Genomic DNA, 12,397 nt, shown 5'->3' with positions numbered 1-12,397 from the left:
AATAAATAAGATTGTTACTATTATCAATTTTTAAACCGTTATCTTAAGGCCTCCTTCCAAATTCCAAAGACATCTCTGTTCTTTTGCTTTCATTTGATATTGTTCTAACAGGTATTTACTGATCTAAGCTATCTTCTTGGGGGGCAAGTTCTTTTTAACACATCTTAAGGCTTGATTTAACAAATAAAATATCTTAGTTAATACTGTCTAACCTCCTAGCCAGATCTTAGTAAAAAGTAGATAAATAATGCAAACGGAACATGTTAACAAAACAGTTAAGACTTAATCTTCAAAAAATTCCATTCTCTTCCACTGGAGACATGCTTTCTTTCCTTCTCCTGAAATAACTTTTATTTATTTATTTTTTGAGACAGTGTCTCACTCTGTTGCCCAGGCTAGAGCATGATGGCACAATTATAGCACACTGCAACCCTGAACTCATAGGCTCAACTGATCCTCCCACCTCCCACCTCAGCCCTTGAGTAGTTAGAACTACAGGTGCACAACACTATACCTAGCTAATTTTTTTATTTTTGCAGACAGGGCCTTTGTATGTTGCCCAGCCTGGTCTTTAACTCCTGGCCTGAAGCAATCCTCCTGCCTCAGCCTCCCATGTGAAAGCCATCGCATCTGGCCTGTGAAATTCCATCCCTCTGAAAGTGGGAAGTACGGGAAAAAATGCACTCATAGAAGTTTATCTGAAAGCTCCCTTAAGCACAGGTTTTTCCCACTACTTCCACTACCTTCACAGCCAATCTTACCAGTATTAAATATCTCCCTGAAATCATCTTTTTGGAAATCTGGTAAAACTGGATTAATCCACTCTTGTACTTGAATACCATGCTCCTTCGATAGTACTTTTATGGTCGTTGTCTTTCCACATCCAGGAGGACCTGTTATTAATAAAATAGATCCACCCTAAAATCAAATACAAATTATTAATTAAAAACCCAAATCACTGGAATGCTAGAATATTATTTCTGACTTTTCATTCTAAATATCATTTACTTCTATAAATATTTGCTGAATGTCTCATATAAGCAGATAAAATTTCATAATAATGCTTGCTGGAATAAACCAACTTTATTTTTTCTTTTTTAATTTTTTCCCCCATTTTCCATACAAAAACATCTGCAAATATGGAAATAAGAGAATCATAATTCTTCAACTCTAAATTCTGCTTCTGATAATTTCTCAATTTTTGCATTATGTCCCTCCCAAGGACTACTTAGTAGCCAAATTAAAACAACCACACTTTGGCTAAATTAGGGAGGTGATGTCTAAAACAAAGATTTTTAGAGGTTACTTGAACTCATACATATATATTTTTTGAGACGGAGTCTTGCTCTGTCACCCAGGTTGGAGTGCAGCGGCACAATCTTGGCTCACTGCAAGCTCCACCTCCTTGGTTCACGCCATTCTCCTGCCTCAGCCACCCGAGTAGCTGGGACTACAGGCGCCTGCCACCACGCCCGGCTAATTTTTTGTATTTTCAGTAGAGATGGGGTTTCACCGTGTTGGCCAGGATGGTCTCGATCTCCTGACCTCGTTATTTGCCCGCGTCAGCCTCCCAAAGTGCTGGGATTACAGGAGTGAGCCACTGTGTCCAGCAAACTTTATTCTTAATACAGACATCTCATTGGATGATATAATTTACTGTTATACAAATACAATATTCTTATGGAAAGACTTCAGTTTGGTTACTAAATTCTTTAAGAAATGCATATTAAGACACATATTCGGGAAGAGCACGGTGGCTCACACCTGTAATCCCAGCATTTTGGGAGGCTGAGGCAGGCGGATTCTTTGAGCCCAGGAGTTTGAGACCAGTCTGTTCAATATGGCAAAACCCTGTCTCTACAAAAAGAATACAAAAATTAGCCGGGCATGGTGTACGCCTATAGTCCCACTTGGTCAGGAGGCTGAGGTGGAAGAATCGCTTCAGCCTGGGAGGTGGAGGCTGCAATAAGCCAAGATTGTGCCACTGCACTCCATCCTGGGCATTAGAGTGAGATCCTGTCTCAAAAAAAAAGAAAAGAAAAGAAACGTATTTACCAGAGGTAGGACTCTAATGAGAGACTAGAGATTGTTAATCCCAGTAACATTCCCTGATACTGTAAATTTGATTTAAAAAAAAAAAGTTAAAGCTACAGAAATATCAAAAGATTTCCTACATACTATGGTAGGCTATAATTCTTGCTTATTTGTTTTCCTTTAATAAGAACCTATGTACCTTGGACAAAGACAGCCTGTTCCACTTTTGAAAATGGCAGTGCGTGAGTTATAGTGCTGTTCACCATGAGTTCAAATTATATGGATCAACAATATACAGTCAGGTGCCAGATAATCAACTTTCAGTCAATGATGGACCACATATAAACAGTAGTCTCATAAAATTATAGTGGAGTTGAAAAATTCCTAGTAATAATAATGCAAAACATCACTCACGTTTGTGGTAATGCTGGTGTACACACACCCACTGTGCTGTATAAAAGTGTAACAAGTATATCTCATTATGTGTAATATATAATGCTTGACAGTTATAGTAAACAACTATGTTACTGGTTTATGTATTTACAGTGCCATATCTTTATTATTAGAATCTACTTGTTCTTATAAAAAAAAAAAAAAAAAGTTGGCTGGGCATGGTGGCTCATGCCTATAATCCCAGCACTTTGGGAGGCCGAAGCAGGTGGATCATCTGAGGTCAGGAGTTGACCAGCATGGCCAATATGGTAAAACCCCGTCTCTACTAAAAATACAAGAACTACCCGGGCATGGTGGTGCACTCCTGTAATCCCAGCTACTCAGGAGGCTGAGGCAAGAGAATTGCTTGAACCAGGGAGGCAGAGGCTGCAGTGAGCCGAAATTGCGCCAGCTACTGCACTCCAGCCTGGGCAACAAGAGTGAAACTCTGTCTCAAAAAAAAAAAAAAAAAAAGTTGGCCGGGCGCAGTGGCTCAAGCCCGTAATCCCAGCACTTTGGGAGGCCGAGATGGGCGGATCACGAGGTCAGGAGATCGAGACCATCCTGGCGAACACGGTGAAACCCCGTCTCTACTAAAAAATACAAAAAAAACTAGCCGGGCGAGGTGGCTGGCACCTGTAGTCCCAGCCACTTGGGAGGCTGAGGCAGGAGAACGGCGTGAACCTGGGAGGCGGAGCTTGCAGTGAGCTGAGATCCGGCCACTGCACTCCAGCCTGGGCGACAGAGCGAGACTCCGTCTCAAAAAAAAAAAAAAAAAAAAAAAAAGTTAACTATAAAACAGCCTCAGGCAAGTCCTTTAGGAGGTACTGCAGAAGAAGGCACTGTTGTCATAAGAGACGACAGCTCCTTACGTGTTGCTGCCTCTGAAGACCTTCCAGTGGACAAGATGTAGAGGTGGAAGACAGTGCTATTAATGATCCTAACCCTGTGTAGGCCTAGGCTAATATGTGTGTTTGTGTCTTCATTTTTAATTTTAAAAGAAGCTTAAAATTTTTTTAATACAAAAAAAGTTTATAGAATAAAGATATAAAGACAGAAAATATTTTTGTACAGCCGTACCATTTATTTGTATTTTAAGCTAAGTGTTATTATGAAGGAATCTAAAAGTTTCTTAAGTAAAAAAGTTACATAATGTCCTTAACATGGCATTTACAAAAAGTTCCATGAGTGGAACTTTTTTAGTGAAGGTTTATTAAATAAAAAACTTTTTAAGTTTAGTGTAGCCTAAGTGTACAATGTTTATAAAAGTCTACAGTAGTGTGCAGTAATGTCCTTAGACTGTCACTAACCACTCACACTCACTGACTTAACCATCTTCCAGTCCAAGCTCCATTCATGGTAAGTTCCCTATATAAATCTATAATAACATTTTTTATCTTTTATAACCATGTTTTTACCAAACATTTTTCTTTTTATTTTTTTGAGACACAGTCTCGTTCTGTTGCCCAGGCTGGGGTGCAGTGGCACTATCTTCAGCTCACTACAACTTCCGCCACCCGGTTTCAAGTGATTCTTGTGCCTCCCATGTAGCTGGGACTACAGGCACACACCACCATGCCTGGCTAATTTTTGTATGTTTAGTAGAGATGGGGTTTCACCATGTTGGTCAGGCTGGTCTTGAATTCCTTACCTCAGGTAATCCACCCGCCTTGACCTCCCAAAGTGCTGGATTATAGGCGTGAGCCACCGAGCCTGGCCTCTTTACCGTACTTTGTAATGGTATGGTTTAGGTATATTTATTTACACACATAGTTCCCACTGTGTTATAACTGCCTACAGTATTTAATACAGTAACATGCTATACAAGTTTGTAGCAAAGGAGCAAAATATAGCCTATGTGGAGAGCAGGCTATAGGCTATACCACAGGTTTGTGTAAGTACACTCTACGATATTCTCACAACGATGAAATCACCTAATGATGTATTTCTCAGAATGTATCCCCATCATTAACTGAAGCATGACTGAACATTAAATAACTTTAAACAAAAACACATATACAACAAGGCTATATATTGATGGGTTGACAAAAATGTTGTAACCAGAGGTTTGCAGAAACCTAATTTAGTGTTTTTCTTAGAAATAATGGTTCAGTATTTACTAATTCAGCAACTTTACAGAACATAACTACCTTGAATAATGGTAACTATAATACCAGACAGATCACTTCTTTACAAAGAAAAGGAAGCCTATGCACAGGTACTATACATTTTTCTCATGTAATAATATACTTACGTGTCTGTTTTCTGACAGAGTGGGTATTGCCACATAGCAAGTTTCCCTTTCAGTAAGAGAACTAGTAGGTAGTTTCTTATCAGCACATTATAACGTGAAGACTTTTGTTAATCCCATTTGTCTACACTGTAACAGAGTTTTACTGAATTCTGAAGGAAAGAAGTTGTCCTGAAAAATTAAACTCTGCAAATATTTGGTATATTGTACTTAAAATAAATTTTGAAAAGTAAATTTAGTTTGCCCATTGATAAATCTAGATCTTACCAATGTTTTTGAATAAAAATGTTTTCTAATTACTGACATCACTGAAACTTCTGTAAAATAAAGGGTAAGTGATTTGGGCCAGGCATGGTGTGGCTCATGCCTATTAATTCTGGCACTGTGGGATGCCAAGGTGGGAGGTGTACTTGAGGCCAGGAATTCAAGACCAGCATGGGCAACACCGTAAGACCCCCATCTCTACAAAATTGTTTTTAAAAATTAGCCAGATGTGATGGCACACGCTTGTAGTTCCCAGCTACTAGGGAAGCTGAGGTGGGAGGACTGCTTGAGCCCAGGAGTTCAAGGCTGCAGTGAGCTATGATAGCACCTCTGCAATCCAGTGTAGGCAACTGTCTTTAGCAAGATCTTGTCTCTAAAAAGTTAATAAACAAATAAATAGAGTATATGATTAAAGTCCAACTCCTTAGGAAGAAAACTTTTGAAACCATAAAGAAAATAATTTTCCCAATACCTATATATATATATGTATAGGTACATACACACCTAAGTTTATCCAACTGGTAGAATAATAATAGTAACACCACCGTAGGTTTATGACATGATAATGTTTATACTGACAGAGTATTGCTAAGTGAGAAAACACAATGGACACTGAAAAATAAAAACTATTAGCTGAGCTGACCAAAAACAAATCAATGAGGAAAAGCTTGGATGTAAGAGGTGTGTCAGATAGACTGCCCAAAAATCTGTATTTGGAGAAGAGAGATAAGATTTCTATGAATCAGAGGAATACCAATGATGACACTTAAAATCCATCTTGAATTAATGATCTCAGCTCTAAACCAAAAGGTTCAGAGAGAAAGGAGCTTAGTTCAAGAGAGAAGGATCGGCTGGGTGTGATGACTCACACCTGCAATCCCAACACTTAGGGAAGCTAAGGCAGGCAGATCACCTGAAGTCAGAAGTTCGAGACCAGCCTGGCCAACATGGTGAAACCCTGTCTCTATTAAAAATGCAAAAATTAGCTGGGTGTGGTGGTGCACACCTGTAATTCCAGCTACTCCAAAGGCTGAGGTAGGAGAAATGCTTGAATCCAGGAGGCAGAGGCTGCAGTGAGTCAAGATCACGCCACTGCACTCCAGCCTGTGCGACAAAGCGAGACTCTATCTCAAAAAAAAAAAAAAAGAGAAGGATCTGTTACCATCAAAGCAACTAAAACACCAACTCCTTCATCTCAAAATTGAAAACTAAAGGAAAGACCTAATGTAAACAACGAACTCTAGGTATTAGTGATGTGTCAATGTAGGTTCATCAATTTTAACAAATGTACTACTCTGGTAGGGGAAGGTTAGTAAAGGGAAAAGGCTATGCATGTGTCGGGGCAGGGCATATGTGGGATATCTCTGTACCTTCTACTCAATTTGGTTGTGAACCTAAAACTGCTCCAAAAATAAAAGCCTATTTTTTAAAAAAGGAAAAGATACAAAACTCATCCTGCCTTTCTAGTTGGAAATGTATTTCAAGGTAACTAAACAACCCTAGCTAGTGATGGCAAACTTTTCTTTGTAGAAAAATGTCAGTAATAACTGTAGAAATAACAGAACTACAAGAAAATCACTATTTTACAACCCTAATAAAATAAGTGATTCAGGCAAGGGTTGAAAATTGAAGCTACAGCACTTAGGTGGACGACGGATGGAGAACTGGGCATTCACATGCTGCCACAGTATCTCCCCATGGATTATGTGCCAGTTGTGAGGGAAAGTTACTCTACAATGAAGATTTTTGACGGTCACCTCTTTAGTGACCAAACTTAAGCTAGCAGGAGAACCACAAATACTTTCCAACTTGACACACTATACAACATACACCATGACCTTTATTCTTCCAAAAATGTTCAACTTGAGTCTAATCTAGCCCTTGATTCAAAATTTTAGGTTATAGGACATGCAGGATAGAAGAACAAGTTAATCATCATTAGGAGGAAACGACCTAACAAATGCAGTGTGAGACTTCCACAAGTCAATCGGCCTGGTCTCCTTCATAAGTCAGTGCCATGGAGAAAAAGAAAGGGTTAGTAAACTATTACTGGATTCAGGGGAAACAAAAATGCCTAAGAGATATAACAACCAAATGCAACGTTCGATCCTTGATTACATCCTGTTTGAAACAAACCAGCTACAAAAGACATTTTGGAGACAAATGCAGAAACGTGAATATGAATTGATCATTAGATAGCTTTAGGGCATCCTGGTTAATTTTGTTAGAGAGAATAATGGTATGCATAATTAATTAGGAAAATAATTTTTTTTTTTAAAACACAGAGACATACTGAAGTCTCTAAAAGTCTAACTGAAATGTCACAATGTTTACAATTTACTTTAAAATACTTAAGTGGGAAACAATGAGTATATTCTGTATATATGAGTATTTTTATTATTTTCTTTTCTTTTGTGCTTGAAAAATCTCAAAATAAAAACATTTAAAAAGAGAGACTGATGGAAGGAGAGAATATTTCACCTTGGAGGTTCAGGGTAATTGTGCAGTAAGGAAGTGAAACAAAAAATATCAGTCTAAAATAAATAATGACTGTTTTGGGCTATATTTAGTAGAGAAACTAATATGTAATTTGCCTGCTTTCCTCAGCCTGAGATAATCCGATGTGCTAAATACACTAGTACCCTAATTGGTTTACTGATTCTTTATGCTAACAATAAGACATAAAGAAAAAGAGTTACAAATAAAGGGGAAAACTCAAAATCTCTGAGTCTTTTAGTCAAGTTGGAAGTAGTAAAGTCAGGAAGCTTTTTTATCGTTTTTTGTTTTGTTTTGTTTTGTTTTTTATGGTTTTTGGTATTGCTCTGTTGCCCAGGCTAGAGTGTACTAGTGTGATCACAGCTCATTGCAGCTTCCACCTCCTGGGCTCAGGCGATCCTCCCACCTCAGCCTCCCAGGTAGCTGAGACCAGTGGCATGCACAATGCCCAGCTAATTAGCTGTAGAGACAGAGTCTCCCTATGTTGCCCAGGCTGCTCTCAAACTCCTGGGCTCAAGTGATCCTCCCGCCTTGGCCTCCCAAAGTGCCGGGATTACAGGCATAAATCACCACGCCCCAATAGGGAGCTTTCTACTGGAGGAGATCTAGACTTGTTTTGAGCAAAGTCATCATAAAACTTTAACTTCTAACAACACACTGTAAGAAAAATACTTGACGTTAAATATTTAAAAACACATTTCTTACCTGTTTTGGTTGCCTTTCTAAGACTTGAGCTTTTAACCAGGTTTCAACTTCTTCAATTTTCTTTTTATGCACAGCAAGTTCATGCTACAACAAAAATTTCAAATTTAAAACAAAACTTCTTAACTGAAGATTTTTTGGTATATCAGCACATATGAACCTAAGCATTATTAATGAAAAGAAGTAGCAAATCAGTAACAATCTATATAATAAAATGGTCCTTTTGATTATACTTGAATTTTTATACTATTATGGAAAAATTACATTCTTAAGTTGATAACTCTATGATAATTTTAGCAAGTTTGTTGTTATAACATTTTTTAAAATTCAGAAATACATTTTGAGAAGACAGTAGAACGGAGTATTACATTTAGTACAAAAATTTTAAAAAAGATCAATTCTGTGTCGGGATTAAATTAAGACAACTAATAATACAACTTCAGAGTAACTATTGAGAAAAATCTGAGCCTTGGAAAATAAAAAAATCCAGAATTTTTTCTAACACTTAGAGTCTTATGAGTAAAAAATCTGAAAATGTACATCTACTTCCCATCCCCCCTTATGCACCCTGAAATTAAATTATGTAGATGTCTGCATGCTTTTCAGTACCTGAGTTTCTGGTTTATATTTATCCACCCATGGTTCATTTTCAGACAGAGATTCTTTTGAATTTTCTAAACCATAAATCTGTTCTAAGGAAGACAGATTTCCTCTTTTTCTCGCTGGAAATTTGCTACTTTCTAATGTAGAAGGTCCATTTTTTCTTTTATGACTTGAGTTATTCACGCCTAATGACGTGGCAGTAATAGTAGAGATGCCTCTACACTCTAGAAAATCATCAAATGATGGGTCGACCCAGTCTGTTACCTGAAAAAAAAAAGAAATCATGTAAATATAATCACATTTTCTCCCATCTATTCCCCTAAATAACTGAACTACTCTGGAAACAGCATACTCATAAATTTATAACCTTTAAAACTAAAAAAAAAAAAAAATTTTTTTTTGAGACAGGGTCTGGCTTTGTCACTGAGGCTGGAGTGCAGTGGTATAATCTCAGCTCAAGCAATCCTCTAGCCTCAGCCTCTTGAGTAACTGGGACTACAGGCATGCACCACCATGCCCAACTATTTTTTTGTACTTTTTGTAGAGATGGGTTTTTGCCATGTTACCCAGGCTGGTCTCAAACAGTTCTTGGGCTCAAGCAATCCTCTCACCTCAGCCTCCCAAAGAGCTGGGATTACAGGTATGAGCCACCATACACGGCCTAAAAATCTTACAAATTAACTCTTTTTAAATAAAACTCTCTCTGTAATAGTTGTCTTTCTACTTTACAGTAAGTGCAAGTGCATACTTGTCTACTTGACCTTAAAGGAGTAAAGAACATAAACTTATTTTTATTAATTGTAATCTTCCCAGCATAAAGACTAGAACGATTTTTTTAACTCTGTAGGATTGAAACATAAATATTAAAATTACCTATTAAAAAAAGCAAAACAAAATAAACAAATGATAATAATTTAACAGAAATAGCAGTAAGAGTAACACATCTGCCTTGGCCAGGTTAATACATTCACAAACTAAGAACCATTTCATATATCCAAATAATCCATATCAGCTTTAAGACTTAGTGAAGATATAGACCAAGGATCATAACGTTGCAATCTGTAATTATGACTGGATTTTATTTTTCTTCAGTGCAAGAAGCAACTAATATTTTTATAATTGAGGCAGGCTTTTCACGGGGGAACTGTCACTCAGAAACACCTAGTAATGGTTGGGTGTAGTGGCTCACACCTATAATTCCAGCATATTCAGAGATAGGCAGTAGGACTGCTGAGCCCAGGAGTTTCAGAACAGCTAGCATAACACAGGGAGACCCCAACCCTACAAAAAATAAAAAATTAGCCAGGCATGGTGGCACACACCTGTATTCCCAGCTACCTGGGGGCTAAGGTGGGAGAATCACTTGAGCCTGGGAGGTCAAGGTTGCAGTGAACCATGGTCACCCCACTGCACTCCAGCCTGGGCAACAGAGTGAGACCCATTTTTTTTTTTTTTGCTAAAAATTAGAAATTATTAGTTAATTATTACAAATAATTAGAAATTAGAAAGGTTTACTAGATTTTTTAACACTCTAATAGCATTAATCTAGAAAAACATAGCTTCAGATCTGGTTGGCTAACAAAAAGAAACCAAGTTATGTTTTCCTTCAAGAATACTCAGCCATAGTTGTGAGCTACTAATTAGACAATGTTCCTCTCTTGAAGAAAACGAACCAGAAGTTGGAGCTGAAAGTAGGCTTAGAGGAGGCAATTTAGGGCTTACAAATACTTCACAAATGCTAAGTCACACTTCACTCTTCTTTTAAGACAGAGAGTTAGGAATATTATTGGCAGTGGATTAAAAAAGGAAGACCACTGGAAAAAAAATTTCAGTCATAGCTACCTGATTCATTTCGTCCTCATCAAAAGACTGTGACTGGTACTATAATTTTGGCCCCTTTCCTCTATATTTTTGAGTGTATGAAAGTATCTTTCATTATAAACCTTCTGACAGCAATTCTGATTTGCAAATTATTTATACATTTTATAATTTCATTTCTTACATAAATGTGGACTCCCATATACTAGAAAAAAGAGAAAGATAAACAGCAAAGTTAAGTAATTTACTTAACATCCAAGAAAATTTAGAGCCACCACTTAGGGAAATAGCTACCCTGCATGCATGAAACTGTCTGACCCCCATTCCACTTTAACCCCTATCTTGCTGAGAACTGACACACTGAATCACATTACTTCTAAGAAGTAGGGCTTTTGGTTAAGCTATAACACCAACTACCACTCATATTTCTCTCTTCTATGTTCTTTCATTCAAATGTTTTCAGCCTTTGTGACTGGGACTGTAAAACGCTTTTTCAAAATTAAGGTTGTACTTTTAGAGAACACTTGTTCCACAACTTATTACCAGACTTGCTTAAATCATTAATTACAATAGCTCTACTACTTTTTTCACATTAATACAAGGGCTCTATTACTTTGATAGCAGTAATAAGTTATTAAGAATATGTATAAAAATTTATTTTAAGGCAATTATTACATGGCCATTCTAGTGTATCATACCTTTGTGGAAGATACTTTTGGTCTAAGAAAAGTTTTTGACATTATAAACTGTAATAGTTCCCATCCGTAGTTCAGGACCTGTAGTACATTAAACTATAATTCACCTGGGGGGAAAAAAAGAAGCCCTCAAATGAAGAAAAACTCTAATTGCAGAATGATAGTAATAAATGTATACTGATATAATCAACAACACAATAAAGGCTCAAGAACTAGTGAAAAGGAACAGTAAATTTAAGTGATACAAGAAATCAAAATTCTAAAATAATTTTACTTTTAATGACTATAACTGTATCAAATAATCTACTTGTGGTGTTACTATCGGAGTTTTTCACACGAACTCAATGATGTATCAGAGGAAAAACAGAAAAAACCACGCATACTATGTACTTACCTTTTGTCATTAAAATTGGCAATTTTATTTGAGCAATTTTTATACTGAAAATCAAAGTTTTCCTTATTTCAAATTACAGTTGCAGTTCTTCATTTCCAATATTTCCCAAAAAAGTAAAATACCATGAATTCACTTGCTGTGGACGAAGAATTTAAGTCTTACTGTAAAATTTTTGTTTTCTTTTGAATACGTTATTAGAACATTTCTTGGTAACACTGTGGTTTTCAACCGTGTTTTCAAATGCTTAAACGTTTATGCAAAACTAGTGAATTCAACAATTTTAAGTTAGCCAGAAGAAAATTTTAAGGCCTACAAACTTATACACCGGAAAGTATACTGGACTATTTTACAGTTTGGAGGCACACATAGCCTATAAACACCCCAACACACTAGAAAACACACTGTTCAGCCCTCCGCCCCAAATCGTTCACGATTAGAGACTGTGACGTTTCAAAAGGTACACAAGTGGAAAAAAAACATCTATTTGAGTAAATATAGTTTGTAGCTCAAAATAAAAGATGCAGAGCAGGGGCTGCGCGCGGTGGCTCACGCCTGTAATACCCGCATTGTGGGAGGCCAAGGCGGGAAGATCACCTGAGGTCAGAAGTTCGAGACCAGCCTGGCCAAAACATGGTGAAACCCCAACTCTACTAAAAATGCAAAAATTAGCCGGGCGTGGTGGTGGGCGCCTGTAATCCCTGCCACTCG

General features: G+C 37.3%; 1 protein-coding gene across 12 annotated transcripts in view; it reads right to left on the bottom strand.

The window, feature by feature from the left end:
• RAD17 (RAD17 checkpoint clamp loader component) overlaps positions 1 to 12,397 on the bottom strand; it is a 48,379-nt gene that overhangs the window by 35,304 nt on the left and 678 nt on the right. For 5 of the 12 annotated variants that reach the window (XM_033179780.1, XM_033179777.1, XM_033179775.1 and 2 more), the window contains 5 exons: positions 11,690 to 11,825; positions 11,299 to 11,402; positions 8,789 to 9,046; positions 8,183 to 8,266; positions 762 to 918 (listed from right to left, as the gene is read on the bottom strand). In XM_033179780.1, coding sequence (XP_033035671.1) covers positions 762 to 918; positions 8,183 to 8,266; positions 8,789 to 9,046; positions 11,299 to 11,340 — 541 coding nt within the window. In that variant the 5' untranslated portion in view covers positions 11,341 to 11,402; positions 11,690 to 11,825. Of the gene's footprint in view, positions 1 to 761; positions 919 to 8,182; positions 8,267 to 8,788; positions 9,047 to 10,624; positions 10,806 to 11,298; positions 11,403 to 11,689; positions 11,826 to 12,397 lie in introns of all 12 variants that reach the window. The other 7 variants (XM_033179783.1, XM_033179782.1, XM_033179774.1 and 4 more) reach the window with 4 other exon arrangements.

The sequence above is a fragment of the Trachypithecus francoisi genome, unplaced genomic scaffold, assembly GCF_009764315.1.
Source record: "Trachypithecus francoisi isolate TF-2019V2 unplaced genomic scaffold, Tfra_2.0 Lachesis_group2, whole genome shotgun sequence".
Classification (NCBI taxonomy): Eukaryota; Metazoa; Chordata; class Mammalia; order Primates; family Cercopithecidae; genus Trachypithecus; species Trachypithecus francoisi.
This window is presented reverse-complemented; position numbering and strand designations above follow the sequence as displayed.